At 39.9% G+C, this 17,825-nt stretch overlaps 1 protein-coding gene across 1 annotated transcript; it reads left to right on the top strand.

The window, feature by feature from the left end:
- Positions 1–991: 991 nt before the first annotated feature.
- Positions 992–1,348, top strand: LOC123450767. Its single transcript, XM_045127867.1, has one exon. The coding sequence runs from the start codon at positions 992–994 to the stop codon at positions 1,346–1,348; it is 357 nt and encodes a 118-aa protein (XP_044983802.1).
- Positions 1,349–17,825: the final 16,477 nt, after the last annotated feature.

Raw genomic sequence — 17,825 nt, 5'->3', positions numbered from 1 at the left:
AATACCTAAGTCGGCCGCGCGCCACACTTGCCCCCAATCGATTGCATCGTTCATCTAGGTTTCCGACTGCACGCACCTGTTAGGCTCACTCGATCCTAGATTTTTCAAGCATGTCAGGCAACGTCAACATCGATGGCTGCGTGAGTTCATACCTCCTCGAGTAGGATTGTGTGGCCGCGATATTAAGGTAAGATATGGACCCATGGAATCTAACACCTCTTTTGTCTTCGTTACGAAGATATTTTGTTTGCCTGAAAAAGCAAAGCTCTTTGTAGCTCTACTAATAAATCATACTACTTCGGTGAACTACGGATTATGTTACGTAGACTTTAAGGTTTTACTACATGAAAACCGGAAGCAATAGCTAATAAAAGTGCACCTGCATCAACAAGTTCCAACACACGCATAACATTCCCCGGCGTCAGTGGCAGGGCCGTCTTTGGCTCAGTGCGAGAGGTGCGACGGCCTCGGGCCCAGCCTAAAGAGGGGCCCATAGTATATATGTAGTATGTATATATTACCGAGTAGAGGTACGAAAAAATATTTAGTTTTTTGCGCGCTGTAACTTCTATGATACTTGGTTTGGAGTGGAAATAACGAATTTTTGATTCTAGTAAAATATGTTTAGTTTTATGAATTTATAGAAATTATATATGATCATGTATCGTATATGATTTATCTCTCTATTAGGCCCATTGATAGAGTTCGCACTGGGGCCTTCGAAATCACATAGCCGGCCCTGGTCAGTGGCACCGCCCACGACTACCATGCCAAGCTCATCATCCCGCTCGATCTCATGCATGCAGATCTGAACTCGATCCTAGCTGGCAAAACGAAAACAAAATGGAAAACACGTAACGGCCGATGGACGCATTGCTTTCGCCTTTTCTCACACTATAAATCGGGCCAAAGTCTCACGTAATTTAAGCATTCCTCACCATCGGTACAGCCTCCTCGGTCCTCACTAGCTCGTCTGATAGCAACATAGAAGATGAGGTCGCTGCCGCTGCTGCTGCTTGGAGCTGTCCTCCTCGTGGCCGCCACGCTCCCGGAGGGCACGTCGGCCAAGTGGACGGCGGCAAACCCGCACGGGGTGGTGATCCAGCAGGTGGGGCGGTTCGCGGTGATCGTGTACGACCTGGCGCACCGCGCGGGCATGACGTACGTCGGGGTGGCGCGCGGCGAGACGGAGGAGGCGGTGGGCGGCGGCACCATCTACCGCCTGGTGGTGGCGGCGGCGAAGCCCGACGGGAGCAGGGCGCAGTACGAGTGCCTGGTGTGGGGCGTGCCGGGGTCCAGCCTCACCACCTGGAAGCTCTGCAGGTTCAGGAAGATCGCAATGGCATAGCCGACCGGTCCTCTATATATCAAACGTACTCCACTGCCGTCTTTGTTGGTTCACGCATATGCTTTGCAAGTTTGTTCCTGTCGTTCTTTGTTGGTTCACGCATATACACTTATAAAAACCCTAGCACAATAGAATTCCAGTATGTTTCTTTAATTAACGTGTCATACTCGTACGCCTGGATTGAATAAACGATTTCCGGAGAGTTTACTATTATGAAGTAGCACCAGGACTGTTATGTACACTGCTTTATTTTTTGAAGAACATATCCGAGTTACACTATCTGTACCTACTAATAAAGCAAGAATAACTTCTATTCGTATGTCATTAAATTTGTCTCTAAAGTTGACAAAAATTACCAACCAATACTGCCCATAAGTGACAAAAACAATTCATTTTTTAAACTTTGATTCAGGTTTTTCTTTCTAATTCTAAAGTCCGAGTTCTCTGTTTAATCAGAGAAATTTGGATATTTGCCACTTTCATTACGTGGCTTTTCAAAATTACCACTTTTAATATTGGGTTCGCAAAATTACCACTCAGCTGCTTGACTCCTTGATTATCATGTCATTTCGCTTTCTTTATTGATTCTGTTTTTCTTTTCTCATTTGTGTGCACCGGACAAGACCAAACTGCCCTTGAGACTATGTATACGTACTGAACATCTGTATCTGTTTATACATCTGATATACTCGTTCCTAGTCATAAATAAGAGCGACTGCTGATGCAGCTCGCCGGTGCCACTCGGCTGCTTGCTGCTCGCTCCGCCCGACTGCCATCGCTGCTCGCCCCGTCTCCCGTAACGCCATGGCTGCTCAGCTCGCCGCCTGAATACAGTCTAGAATCAATGCACGCGGGCATCAGCGAGATCAGCGGCGCGCCGGCACGGGACGTCGATAAGATCTGAGACACGCGACGTCAAGACTGCAGCACTCCGCGTCAAAAAGATCGGTGAAACACTTCGCGTCGAGGACATCCATGAAGAAACACCGACTGTATACTCGGCGGCCGCTATGCTCTCGTCTCGCTGCAATTGTCAACTGAAATTTTGATAGGACACGTATTTGCATCAAGGGTAGTTTGGTCTTTTCTACTAACTATAAATGGAAAAGGAAAAGGGAAATCAATAGAAGGAGGAAGGTGGCATGATTATCAAGGAGCCATCGAGATAAGTGGCATATGTGCGAAGCCAATCTTTAAAGTGGCAATTGTGCGAAGCCATGTATTGAGAATGGCAAATATCCAATTTTCTCGTTTAATCACAAGCACAAGGTCAGCCCAATCGGTTGGGTGCTTGCCGTCCCATTTTGGACACCCTACAACCCTTATTTGACCGGCCTACAATCAAAAGGAGCCTTATTTGGCCGGCCTACAACCCTTTCTTTTTCTTCCTTTTTGCACGTCTTTTGATTTTTTTTTAGCTTTATTTTGATAAACTTTGCATAAATCTTAATCATGGATTAAAGAAATGTCAAACTTGTAGACAAAAAAGTTCTCATATATACAAAAAATATACAGTGCGTATGGACAATAAATAATATATTTTTATTTTATTTTGAAAAATATTCATCGTGTATTTAAAAAACTTTAAATGTGCATAGAAAATGTTTCCGGTGTATAAGAAAACATATGCAAAAATATATAATGTGTATTGAAAATAGTAGACATAAAAAATAGAACTTTTCAAAAATGTTAATTGTGTATTTGGATAATGTAAAACATGTATATAAAAATGTTCATGATGCACACAAAATATGTAAAATGAGTATAAAAAAATTAGACATCAAAACTAAATAAAGTTTCTGATGTCACACGCAAAAAAATGTTTCTAATGTATAAAAAATATACAGTGTTGTTTATACAATCTTTACGTAAACAAATGGCTTAGCTTTGATTTTTCATATATATAAACTGTTTTGCTATTGATTTTTTTAAGAATATCGATCTTCATACGCATCCTTTAACATTTGGTATGCATGTACTTACAAATTGATTGTTTTCGATGGAACTGCCTAATATGTTTGCAATCAAATTAAGACTTCACTTAGATTACAAATGCAAACACATATATCCGCAAGAGAAAAATAATGCTCTTATGCATATGCTATCATTAATTAACAAAATATACTTTGCTAATTTCATCATAATGTAAATATTTGTGTGGCATCACCGAGGAGAACAGAGACCATGCAACTTGAAACATCAAGTAAGATCATATCCATGTTTACTTATTATATGTTCATTAATAATATAAGTTCACAATGTACTCAATATTCTGTCATGCTTTCATTTCTTGATTTGTTCATTAAATATGCATGAAGTTGATGTATACTCCCTCTGTAACTAAGCATACCGAACATACTGAATGCTTTTCTCAGAGAGAGAATGTAACGACAAAACCTCGAAGGATTTGAGTCTCTGTGCTTTACTGTGCTAGTTCCTGGATCGACTCGCTAGCACACACAGTATAGATGAAAACCAGATATAGCAAGTGTATCATTTATAATAACGTATGATCCAGAATTTATAAAATAGAATAATCTGCATAGCACTTAGCTAGCTTTATACTAATAAACAGCGGAAAAGTAGCAGAATAATAACGATGAGTCCCATCATAGCCCACTGGCGATGTTGAGTGAAGACTCGCGACCCTAACGGTACCTTACTCCTCGTCTGAATATCCTGCAACATGATACGTTGCAGCCATATAGGTCAATACTTTGAATGTATTGGCAAGTTACACAGGAAAAGAAATATAACAGACCTACATGTATATGCATAGTATAACAAGAGAAAGGTTGATGGTTATTTTGCAGAAAGCTGATTTTATCCTCATAGCTACCTAATAGTCAAGTTTTAATTTGTTTGCTACAATAACTCACATATGGTTGAGTTGGCATCTCCAACTCCAACCTATTACCATCATTAAGTTTCCCATCAAGTTTTATTAAGTGTGTCATCTGTCAAGATCATCCAACAACTGTAATGGCCTAGCTGCTCAAAATTGTCCATAACCGGGGACACGGCTAATCATGATTAGTTTATACACTCTGCAGAGGTTAGTACGCTGTACCCACTAGACCCAACCCGAAGATTGAGACGAAGTCTTTCAGAAGCAGTCACCTAGTCCCACAGGAGGCCCATCCCACCTATCATAGCTACATCAGCTGGCACATCCGAGTAAGGTTTCCACGACTGATCAACTAAGCCAGAGCCCATAATAGCCAGTGGTCGCACAAGGAAGCTACTAGTCACTAAGTCTGTTTGATCTTTTTGAACCTGGGCGGCATTCCACTTACATTCAGAGGGTAGAAACCATGATGTTCTTGAAACCACCCAGCAATACCATATCCGCCCAGAGGTGAATTAAATCCTTAATTACTACTCAAATTTATTTTGTAGTAATCCTCACATAATCTCAATAATACAGGAACCAATCCCCGTCTACATAGCATAGCAAAACTACAAATACCACGATCTTCAATGACGAGGGGATATAGCTTAATAGCATAGCAATGATAATATTCCTATACATGCATAATTTTCATAGGGTGATATAATACTACATGCATAGAAAAATAATAGGTAAAGGATGATCAACATGTAACTTGCCTTGATTCTGGTTCAGAAGGTCACACTCCTGACAATAGTTTGCGTCGCACTCCGCACAATCTACACGTTGCAAACAATCACACCAATCAATCACCACAATCACATAACACCAAATAAAATCATCGGCAATAAAACAACTTGTTTAAAACCAAAGCATAAATAGCATGGCAGCAGATATAAAAATCATCTACATGCTGATACGATGACAACGCAAAAAGAATCAACTAAACCGGATGAACGGTTTGCAAAATATGGCCTTCGATAGGTTTAAAATAATCTGTTTTCACAAAAAAATTAATTTTCGTAAAACTGAAAACTACTGGTTCTAACATGTTCTACTCATCAATACGAGATCACAGGAAAAAGAATTTCCTGAATCGGAGTTACGAGTAAAAAGATAAACGCGTTTCAAAATTATACCGAGAATCTGACAGAGCTAAAAACAGATTAAAAAGAGATTTTATTTCGTCCTGAAGCTGTTCATCGGGGTTTGATGAATCGGCTCGTGCGTGCGTTCTCACCACGAACAGCGGGGAAAAACGGAACCGTCTCGGTGTGGCTCCTCCGATGATGCTCCGGTGACGGTCGAACGGAATCCGGTGACGGCGGCTCCGCGAACTCCGACGAACACGGATAAACTCCGGTGGACACGGATGAATTCCGGTGTTGCTCCGTGACGGTCGAAATTGAAGCAGCAAAAGATTGGGATTGTGGAGAAAACGAATCTAAACAGAGACTTTCCGATCACGTGGAGAAATAAAAAGCCCTTGCAAAGCAAAGCTCGTTCCTGGCTCGGTTCAGTTCCTGAAGCACAAGAAGGACTCGGTATGAAATCCTCTGGCGCTGGAACGGTGGGGCCTGGGGCTGCTCGCGAGAAGTCCTGCTCGTGCACGGTCTCGGGAAAGATCACGTGAGCTGCAGGCCCCCCTGGTGGCAGTGCTCCTGGCGCTAGGAGCAGGGGCCGATGGGCGATGGGGGCCAACGCTGGGAGAAGGGCTCGGTGTAACCTGGCCACCTGGGGCACGTGGGAAACAGGGAGCTGGGGCTCGGTTGGGGCACATGCGGTGCTGGTACTTGGTGCTGGTGCATGGCTCGGTTGGGAGCACGTAGTGCTCGCTGGGCTGAGCCTTTGGCTCGGCCTGGCCAGCTAGTTTTTTTTTAAACCACAAAAAAGGTATTAAAATAATAAATATATTTTTTTAAAGAAAAACAAATAGAGAAAAAAATGATATACGTACAAAAATATATACATATATATAAAAAAATGTACGCATATATTAATATGTATATATAGGTATATATAGATACATATATTAATATCTAATATAGATATATATATAAGTATAAAATAAATATCCTAATAAATACTAAAGGAAACCTAGTTTCAGCTAATGCAAAATTTAAAAATAGTTTTAATGTAATAGACCACGCAAAAAGCATTTAAAAACTTAACTAAAGATAATTTCGGACATTATAAAAACTTGCAAAATCAAATCGGATAACCCCAAATAATATTCTAAACATTATGCATTTTTATTTGACTGGGGAGGAGTCACATTATCTCCACTCCAATAAATTGCCCGCAGTCACATAATGAATAGAATTTTCAGAAGAACAAAATAATGCATAGAAGAATATGAGATGCATATGAATGATCTATTAACATCCGAATTTAAGAAAATTATGATGTTACAGAGAAAGAGAGATCTTAGGACTGACCATAATCAAACACGTTTTTATTGTGTTAGCATTGATGCAACTGTCGACAACACAAGTGTGATGCCATGTGGAACTGAAAAACGTAAGCCTATTAAGGTCTTGAGTCGTAGTTATTGGATTAAGAGTATGTGTTATTTTCTCTTCCGTTGTAACGCACAGGCTCTTTTGCTAGTAATAATGCTTCTGATCGTCCGTCCCGGAATTTGCCCCTAGAGTTCGTAGGAATTACGTCCCTATGCCACTAGTAAATGGAAAAACCGATTCGTTTTTCTTTTCTTTTGAAGTCAGACGGTCATATATGGTCCATATAAAACAATCCCCGAACATATTACAATCCCACGAGCATTCGACTGGCTTGAGTCATGCTCTATCACCTGGGCCAACTGAGTTCGATCCCAGTTGCTTCCTTCTTTTTTCCTTTTCACCCTTATTATTTTGCTTTGTAATTTTAGTATCGTTTTTTTCTGGACTGTACTACTTTCTAGGTTCTGGTGTCTAAATCTTCAGTACAAAACAAAGTCTCACAGTATATGTCATTTAGAAGAGTATTGCCGTCAACATAAACGTTTTATTTTGTCCCTAAAATTTTCCAGTTTTCTTCTAGATTTGAACGTGTTGTTGGTAGTTTGCCTTCATAGATTTTTTGCTTCCGTTGTGTTGTACATTCATGTCATAATGACACTTTCATCATAGATAATTGTCCATATTTCCAGTGAAATAATGTGTTTTGAAGTACAAGTGACTAAATAATGGTGATTGTTTTGCTTGAGCAATGAGAAGTCATTAAGATCCACATTAGATGTAAATAATGTGTTTTGAAATACAAGTGACTAAACAATGGTGATTGGTTTTTCCTTGAGCAATGAGAAGTCACTAAGTTCCACATTAGACGTAACTTATTATTTATATTATATGTAGCTTTCTTGCATATAAATTATATATGAAAATATAGACGTTGCAATATTTAGACTTATTATGTGTGTCGACTCTAGATATGTTCGCCGATTCGAGAAAAATATTTTTAAAATGTCCCATTTTAAGAATATATATTTGCATAGTCTAAAATGTTCATGAATGCAAATATATATTCCTGATTTTAGAAAATGTTTGCAAACTTGATTTTTTTTCATGATTTCAAATTTTTCAAAAAAAATCATGATTTCACGAAAATGAGAGTGATAATGTATTTCGGTGATCCAGCAAAATGGGTTATGGTCATTGAAAATTATGATGTTTTTTTTTCTTTTGTTGCAAGGCACGATCCGTTTTGCTAATAATAAATACATCATATCCAATCTAATAAAGTGGAACACAAACAGACAAGAAATACATTTGATATGCACAACAAAGGCTAAATCAAAGTTCCAATTATTAACTGCTGTAAAGCCGAAACCAGAGGCAAACCGTTTGTCATTGTTCTTAGCCAGCGAGAAGATGGCCGAGTTCCTCCACCCTCCGTCGGCCGCTGCCATGGCGGGTGGTGGGAGCACCTCTCCGCCTCGTCGATGCCGCGTAGATATGTTAGGAGTAGGCTTGTGCTCATCCGCCATTTCGGTTTTGACGGTGATGACGGCAGCGCCCAATAAATGTGCCCTAGTTCTGCCTTCGATGGATCGTTGTATGGTGGTCGATGGTGGATCTGGTGTGTGGTTTCCAATCGGGGTTGGGGCAGCACCTGTGTTGGCCCTAATGTGGCTTTCATCCTCTGGCCTCGTCGTCGTGGCGACGCGCATTCCACCGCTGGTGAGTGGGTTTGGAGTTTGTACACAAATGTGAATTGTTCGTGGACTCTGGAGCCGCTGGCTCTTATCAGTGGTGGTGCCTCAACGGGTTTGTCACTCCTCAAGCCGACACAATTGGTGATGCCCTGTCAATCTCGCTTCTCTCGGGCATGACGGTCTTGAAGGGCCGACCGGCCGAGAATGGTGACTTCCCCTCATCATGTGCGCATGACCTAGGTTATCACCGGCTTCGAGAGTGAGCAAGGCGACGGCGGCGGGGCATCCTCATCGCGCGTTGGTGGTCTTATTGGATTGGTTCCCTAGAGTGTTGATTGTAATATCTTGGGGGTAGGGGGAGGGGTGCTTTTTAGCACTACATATTTTCAATGTAGGGCGGCTCCTTTTTGCTTAAAAAAGGCTTTCCAGCAAAAAAACCTGCATCAAAGTTATTCAAATTGGTTGCCTCTAGTTTCATATTTTGCATCTAACCTTTTCCTTGAGGTATAGGTGAACAAAATGCATACTCAAATTCGGAAGTTTGGCATTCTTTATTGCAGGAACTGTATGTTCACAACAAAAAACAAACAAGCATGCACAAGCTGAACCAAACTTGTGATTTATTTTTTACAAGTAGTCCGGCACACTATAAGTGAGAATCTAAATAGTTCAACACGCTATGATCTGAGCTACGGGCACGCTGCCACCTGCCGAACCGTTGATTCGTTGCCATACCGTGAAGGTAGAATATCAGGACCACAAAAATTGAAAGAAGATAACCACTGGCCAAATCAAATTCAACCTAACACTTGATGCCACCATTGCTTGGCAAGTCGAAGCACCAAATGTTAACCCTTTGGATCTAGATCCAAAGATCCGTGGGCTTCTCTACCATGACGACCACACTAGGACGGGGATAGAATGATGTTACCTTTTTCCATATGCAGCTACCTCCATTCTCCATATGTCGATATCATAAGAAGACACAAAACCAACGTCGAGAAACATAAATTACACTTTAACGTTGTTTTGTGGTTCCCTTCTCTAAGTCTCGAATTGGCTACTAGTTGGAACCAGTGAAAAAACGGCGAAAAAACAATCTTTCATCCGGATTTTGCCCCTGCTAAGAAGAATAGGGCACCAAATGATGCATGAGGCTACTAGTTAGAACCAGTGAAAACTACATGCCAGAAACACAATCTTTCATCCGGCTTTTGCGCTTGCTGCGAAGAATAGGACACCAGATCATACCTAAAACGCACAAATGGGCCTGTCCGCACTCTGTTTTTGTCAACATTTATGTTCTCTTTGTTCTTTTGGTTTGTTCTAGCTTTCGATTTGTGTTTTCTATTTGTTATGGTTTCATTTTCTATTTCTTTTTTCTTCTTTTCTTTTTATCCTTCCATTTTATATATAATTTTAAAATTTACTTCTATCTTTTAGATTCTTTTTACATTTTGTTTGGTTTATCCAGATGTATGTAAAATCATTTTTAATTCTTGGTGATCATTTTATTTCATATGTAGAATTTCTTTGAAATATACATTATTTACCTAAATTACATCATTTTCAATGCATGATTTTTCTAATACATGAGTATTTTATAAATACACAATGAACATTTTATTAGAGGGGTATTTTTTCTTAATAGGTAAATATTTTGTAAACACGAGATAGTTTTTAAAAAAATATAATATTTTTAAAATATAAACAAGATATTTACAAAATATTAAAATTTTAATTTCTAATAATTTGTAATTATGTGATATATTTATTTCATATATGAACATCTTCATTTGCTTGCGCGAATATGTTTTGCATTTTCAGAAAAAAGCTTTCTATCAAAAAACCAAATATGTTTAAACGTCCTGAAAAAAGTTATGTTCTGCAAGTATATGATTTATTCAAAATATTTTTCCAAAATATTTCTTAGAATCTTAACTGGGCTGCTATGTCATACCCTAGGAAGCAATTTTCGTGCTATTTTTTGCTGAAGGTGGATGGTAGTAGAGCTCTGCCCTGGAGCCCTCTCATAGTATGTTTGGGCCTGATTTCTCCTAGAAAAAATAATTGAAGTATCAACCTAGATTTAGCGAGAATTTTTACTCTCTCTTCTTGAGTGGAGATCCATTTGAAGATCAATATGCTCGTCAGCAAGATTGAGATCTGTGCTCTCATCTCTCACCCCTCTCTCCATAAAAAGGCGGATAGGATTTCGTGTAAGAGTTGAGGTGGTCCTCGCCTCCGGGTGCCTTCCTCACAGCTTGGTGGGGGCACTGATTGGGGTTGGACTTGTTTTGGTTAGCCCTAGCTCTGGATAGGGTCAAGTGTAGGCGTGTAGCTGGCAATGATGATGTGATAGCGTAATCCATGGTGTGGAATAAGTTACCATCATCCTTCCTTTGTTCTAGCGATGTTGATTGGCGTCGTTGGAGAGTGTGTGTAACCTTAGTAAGCGTAGGGGTGTTCTTAGATAACAACGTTCGGCGCACTGGACTACGATGGTTCATGTTTTGGTCTTCTGACTTCTTCTCCGTTCGGTGTTGCACGGTGAACTTGGGATTCATCGGGAAGATAATGAGGTAAGGCCTCCCCGATTACGTATGGATGGACCTTGGATGATTGTCCAGCCTCCTTCATCACCTTGAAATTTTTCGGCTACGCGATCTAGTCCTTGGTTTTTGTCACTTGCTTCTTCTCATTCCAACCAGCGAGGCGGTGACTCCCCGGCCTCTGCGTCAACAATGTTACACTCGCTTTGAGGGTGTTCCAAAGATCCAAAGACTACATCGAAGTTTGCTCACGGCGTACTACCGGGGAGTGAAAGGGGAGACGACGTCGACATACCCAATTGTCCATGTTTAGTTTTTTTGCTTTTGTAATGGTTGGGAATTTTTATATATGATCTTGGACCTCTAAAAAAATGTCGAGGACCGCCCATTCAGGCCTCTTTGTTTCATAGGATTCTTAAAATGAAGAATTAAAAAAAAAGCAAAAATAGGATGCATGTTCTATAGTACCCTACAGGATTTGAAAGAATGTTTGATAACGAAGGAAAAAACAAAGGAAATCTACAAAGAGATTTCAGTGGATTGAATTTATCCTCCAAAATATTGTACAAATGGATCCTATGAAAAAAATCCTAAGGATGCCCATCCTACGGATCACACAACCATCAAAGGAAAAATACCTAAGGGTTCAAACCCTAAATCCTATGCAATTCCTTTGAATCAAAGGAGCCCTCACTTTCTATGAAAATGCCGGACCCAAGGGTCATTTGTTTAAAACCTTACTTTAGAAACTTGATGCTAGACCTACAGAAGGTTTGGGCACGCTGCATGGTCCATGAAAGCTCGTCGATTTTGGTCGTGTACGTAGTATTATCATCTATTGAAACACTTGAGTGCATTGATGTTCAACACGGCCCTAGAAGGGAAAGCAAAACTACTCCCGCAAGTCAACTCGGCGAGCAAATAATCAAAGAATGCACGGTGTAGGTTCTACTAGTACTTCGTCTATTCTAAATACAAGTCTTTTTAAAATTTCATTATAGACTACGTATAAATGTATATATAGACATACTTTAATGTATAAATTTACTCATTTTATTTCAGATGTAGTTTTTTATGGAATCTAAAAAGATTTATATTTAAAAACGGAAAAGGCACATTGTTGCATGGCTTTTCCCGCGGCTTTTCCTGCCTCGAGACGATCCGACTATGAACCAGAATATGTGTACGTATACTCGTTAAGGGCTCCTTTGATTTAAAGGAATTCTATAACATTTTTGGAGGATCGAAACCCTTAGAAATTTTTCTACATTGATCCTTTGAATCATAGGATTGAATCCCATAGAATTTTTCTTTATGAAATCTTTTGTACTACATTTCATAGGAAATCTAACATCCATTCCAATTATTTTTTTTACAATTTCTTTGTTTTTCTTGTGACATCAAACACTCCTTACTAATCCTACAGGATTTAAATGGACATGCCACTTCAATCCTTTATTTTTCCTATTCCTGCGTTTTGAAAATCCCGCGAATCAAGAGGCCCTAAATGGTCACACACTTTGTCTTCGACCAATGCTACTTAGCTGTCATGCGATGCCATGGACTCATGGCCATGCATGTACGTTCGTGATGGCTTCCTCCAAATGAAAAGAAAATCCGCGTGCGTGCCTCCCTACTCGTGTGAATCGTGCTATAACTTCAAGTGGAGCACCGGCACCGCCGTGCCTAATGTCAAGGTCAATGCTCTGACGTACGTGTCCTCAGTTGTAGTAAAACCGAGATGAGATCCATTGTTCACTGCAACCGACGGTGAGAAACTGATGACGATCGAGTAGTGTACTGCCAGCCGGCCGGCCTTGATAGTGGAGACGACTTGCTTGGACAGGACAGCCAAGCTCGATCTCTAGCCCTGCCCAAGTATGTGAGATTCAATGTACACTTGTACTAACTTTTCATTTCTAATCAGTACTTGACCCCATGATGGAGATTAAGAAAGGGAAACACTTTCTATCTATAGTTTGATGCGAGGCCATCGTCGGACCAGGCAACTGCCATTGATTTTAGTGGAATCTCACGGTCAGAGATTTCGCCATACGGAAGAAAAATCTCGACAGTTTAATGCTAACCGTCCGCACCCTCCGCCCGTAACTTGCTCGCATTATCCTTTTCCTCTCGCCTAGCACGCAGGCCTCCTCGACCTCGCCGCCAACTGCACCGTACCGCCCCATCCTCTTCGACGTTGTCGCTGATCTACAGCCTCTCTCTCACTTCGTCGTCCATCATCACAACCACCTCGTTGTCGAGACCCCCTTCTCCGGTGACCTTGCACGCACCTCCGACGATCTCGTTCCTGCCAACCGCACCAGCGGCAAACTTCTCTTCGATTTCATTGCTCAATCCTCTCCATGGATCAAGCACAACGGCTTCACCCCCCCCCCTCCCTACCATCCTCAATTCCACATCTACCTCGTGCCGAACATGCAATCCACGATCAATGTTGCAAATCCACCACTACACCGAGATCTGATCCCATTAGGTGGATGTGCCCGCAATCTACAACATATTTGTTGCCTCACCAACTTGCCCGAAGGTTTGAACCGTCATCTGACGAACCAATTGTGGCATCCGATCCGAGCCTTTTCTACTCTTTGAAATTCCTCCTCTGAATCAAAGGTATTGCATTGTGTGAACCACCGATTGTTCCATCATCTATCTCTACATACTAATAATTATCAATTTGATGTTTCCATTATCCATGCTTCATATAGGCATCATATATGTGCTTGGATAGTGCAGTTCGTTTGCATTGATGTACGAAATTTATTTGTAGATCACAAAATGATTAAGGTACGCACATATTGAAGATATTTGGTTCTCGTTTCGAGTTACAATATTTATGCTTCCGCTAGGTATGAGTTATGTTGAGATAATATGTAATTGATGCTTCCTAATGTCCATTCTTCCAATCTCTTTTGTTTTGTATGCTTCCTTCTATCGAGATACTTGGCAGCAATAGAAACATACTTCTAATCTTTTGTTATACTTGCTCATATATTGTCAAGAGCATTGTTCGCATTTAAACACTATCATCATGCTTCATATATTTCATATATTTGGTGTTGTATGCTTCAAGCGATTGTGTGTTGGCTTTGCAGCCAATGGGCACCACAAGAGAAATATGTGGAGGATGTGTGATGACACTTGCATCCGCCTTACAATGAAGGTATCCGCATCCGCACGTGCAGGGAAGCAAATCTACATTCAATAGGAAACATATGATGTAGGAAGGAGTGCAGGCACTATTATCGACTTTGAAGCGAATAATTTTGTATCATGCCTTACATTTAGTCTATGAACGAGTGAAGAAGGAAACGAACTTATGTTATATTGTACAGAAATTGTTTTTACCATGGAAACACTTGTATTGGATGGAGGATTTTTTTTTCTCTGGGAAGCAAAGTTTTTCTTGTGTTTGGAACCAAATTCTTTATTACATGGTAGCGAAGTGCATGGACACAAAATATTGTTACACCCAAATAAAATTATTGCAAATCAAATTATCTCATCAGCGGAAGCAAAATTTCTTGCATGTTTTTTACATGGCATGCATTGTAAATTAGATCCAAAATATCATCTCATTGGTGGAAGCAAATCTTTGTTGCATGGGAAACAAATAAAATGTACACGGAATCTATACCTAATAATAAAGCGGCTATTGCTTCCGTCGGAAAACCCACCACGCCATTTTTATAAAAAAGCCCCTGTAATTTTTGTTATTCAACCCACGCTTCAATTTCTCATTATGGTGGAATTAACAATGAACGGATTGATTTTTCAACAAAGTAGGATAGGACTAACTACATTAGTTAGTTAGCTTATTATTTTAATAAATCAAAATAATTATAAAAAGATTAAAAGCGTGTGGTATTTTTTTTTCTCCCGTTGCAACGCACGGGCTATTTTGCTAGTATATACCTATATATTAAAGCTGGTAAGCAGCGAGCCACGAGGGAGCTCCCCAGCGCTGGCGCTGGGCTTCCCCGGCCGCCACGTGTCCCCGGGGTACACAATACGGCGGTAAACAGTAAGCAAGGGTGAACAGTGCATTCTTATGAACAGTAACAGTCGACAAACAGTACCGAACAGTCTTCCTTTTTTTTAAACGAAATAGTGTCCTTTGTTTTTCCCCTTTTCTGAAATTAAAATTAATAATTTAAAATTACAAAAAAATAATCTTCAGGCTTTAAACAAATATTACATCACTTTTCTGTAACAAGCACTAATTTATTATTATTTTTACCTTCTTTATTTTTAAAACCCCTTTTAAAAATAATTAAAAAGTTAAAAATTACAAAAAGAAACCCAATTTGTGGTCGGGGCTCTCCCCTGCACGACATCTTCTTTGAAATTAAAATTAACGAGATAAAAATACAAAGAAAATAAACCCCATGATAAACAATAACCCTTCTGTTTTTCCTTTTCCTTTTGAAATTCCCCTCTTTTTTGAAATTAAAAGTTAACAGTAAAAATTTACAAAAAAAAAAGTCCCCCCCAAGTTCTAAAACAAATATTACACCGCTTTTTAAAATTAAGGTGATAAAAATACCCAAAAAAATGAAAACAATAAATACATCGCTTTTCTACAAAATAATAATGGTGGTCAAACAATAACTACGAGTACGATGAACAATACCTCCCCCCCAATGAACAACATACCTCTTTTTTCTCCTTCTTCTTTAAAATACAAATTAAGGAGATAAAATTCCCAAGAAAAATGAAAACATATATTATTTATTTCCCTCCTTCTTCTTTAAAATTCAAAATAAGGAGATAAAATTCTCAAGAAAAATGAAAACATATATTATTTCTCCTTAACCCCCTTCTCCTTTGAAATTAAAATTATTAAGATTACAAAATTACCAATTTGTTCCACTTCTTCTTCAAAATTTAAAATTACCAACAAAAAATGAAAACAAACATTACATTACTTTTTTGTAAATAGTAATTACGGTCAAACAATAAGCTATGGTTACAATGAATCCACATTTTTTATTCCTTCTTTAAAATTAAACAGAAAAAGATAAATTTACAAAAAAACAACAAATATTATATCACTTTTCTAAAAATAATAATAGTGGATGAACGATAACTATAGCCAACCAATAATTATGACGAATGAATTTTCATACTTTTTTGTAAGTGAAAAGATAAAATTACCAAAAAAATATGAAAACAAATATTATATAAAAAACAAATTTGCTAAATGACGGGCTTAAACTCGGGTGCGGCGTGCCGCCGCACCTTCTGCCCTACTAGTACATTTTTATTTACGTTGATCAAATCAACACATCAGTGCAAGCAAAAAATGTGTTGCATCGGAAACAAAATAAAATGTTACATGAAATACGTTTTTCAATTATGTTTAAGCAAATTCGTTATGGACTAGCGTCAAATTTTCCTAGCATCTAGAGAAAAGTTGAATAAAGTTCGACGAGAAGAAGTATATGAAGCATTATAATTCTTTTTATGAAGCAACTAAATAAGCCAAATGAATTGTGTCTACAAATCATAGTGCGAGGCTGCATAGTAAATAATTGTTTGAAAAAAATTGGACTGAATCAATTTTGTATCACAAAGGAAGCAAATTATTCTTTCCATGGAAACATAGTTTTTTGAGGGATCCACAGAAACATAGTTTGTTAAGCTGGAAGCAAAATCACAAAGTAGGAAGCATGGCCATGGATGAATGATGAAAAATATGGTAGATTACACGTGATTGACGGAAGCCAGATTCATGCATCATGCATGTCAGCTAACTACTAGACCCACGTTCTACTCACGTAATAGACATTCCCTCAAAAAGAAATACTCACGTAAAAGGCCAGAAATCCGAGGAATGCGGCAGCAGTTATGACGATGCACTCAATTAGGAAAACAAATTTATAGCAAAACTGACTGGCCTAACAACTAGTACATCCGACGTTCACCATGCATCCGATCAAACGGTCAAGGACTAGTCTGATAGAAAGCCAAACATCAGTAGTCTGATGCCTAGCGCCTTCCAGAAAATTAAGAAACCATGCTTCCCTTTAATTGTTGGTTACCTTGCGTCTATGTAAGTGTGCGCGTGCTCGCATATGGCATATGGGTTAGTGCATTTCCCGCAAAATATTGGTCGCTGACCTGACTGAGCACAAGCACGGCAGAGCAGGTCAATCGTCTCGATCCCAGCTCTGTACAGCTCGGCCGTAGACTATGGTGTATGGGGCTTCTCGTTGTAAGTTGTTGATGCATGTCGATCCATCAACCGCGTTTGTCTTACTTGCAGCTGGCGCTGTACGTTTATCAACTCCCCAGTTGCAGAGATAGATCAGAGAGATCGATGTCCAAAAGCTAGTTAAGTTTGTAATAAAAAGAACTTACACCACTTGATCAGCCAGAGACACTTAAAGTCGTTGGTACATACTAGTATGTACGCAGTACGTTCTCGTTAGCCATTTTGGTGTGAAAGCGTACGTAGCCCCATGCTATAAATAGGGCACAAGTGAAGTGATCTTTCCAACTCCAGCACGTCCCATTCTCCCATTCTAGGAGGCTTTGTTCTAGCTCAAGTACTTGCTCTTGCCAGCCACTGTGCATCCAACAGCCGTAGCCGTGCCAAGCAGGGTATACTCGATCGACATGAGGCCGTCGCTTCCTGTGCTCCTCTCGCTCCTACTCGCCGCCTTCTTTGCCATCGTCCATGCCGAAACCGACATGGCCGCCGCGCCGTCACCTAGCCTAGCTACGTATCTGCCTCCACCTCTGACGCCGGCTTCGACACCTGTGTTCCTACCGCCACCTCCAACACCGGAGTCGACGCCAGTGTCCCCGGAGATACCTCCAACACCGGCGTGGACGCTCGTGTCCTCCCCATCA

This window comes from Hordeum vulgare, chromosome 4H (genome assembly GCF_904849725.1).
Source record: "Hordeum vulgare subsp. vulgare chromosome 4H, MorexV3_pseudomolecules_assembly, whole genome shotgun sequence".
Lineage (NCBI taxonomy): Eukaryota > Viridiplantae > Streptophyta > Magnoliopsida > Poales > Poaceae > Hordeum > Hordeum vulgare.
Note: the sequence above shows the minus strand (reverse complement) of the source record. Positions and strands in the feature narration are given on the sequence as shown.

Excerpts from the sequence above, each read along its gene's own strand:
- LOC123450767 (XM_045127867.1), top strand. The coding sequence starts at position 992 with ATGAGGTCGCTGCCGCTGCTGCTGCTTGGAGCTGTCCTCCTCGTGGCC.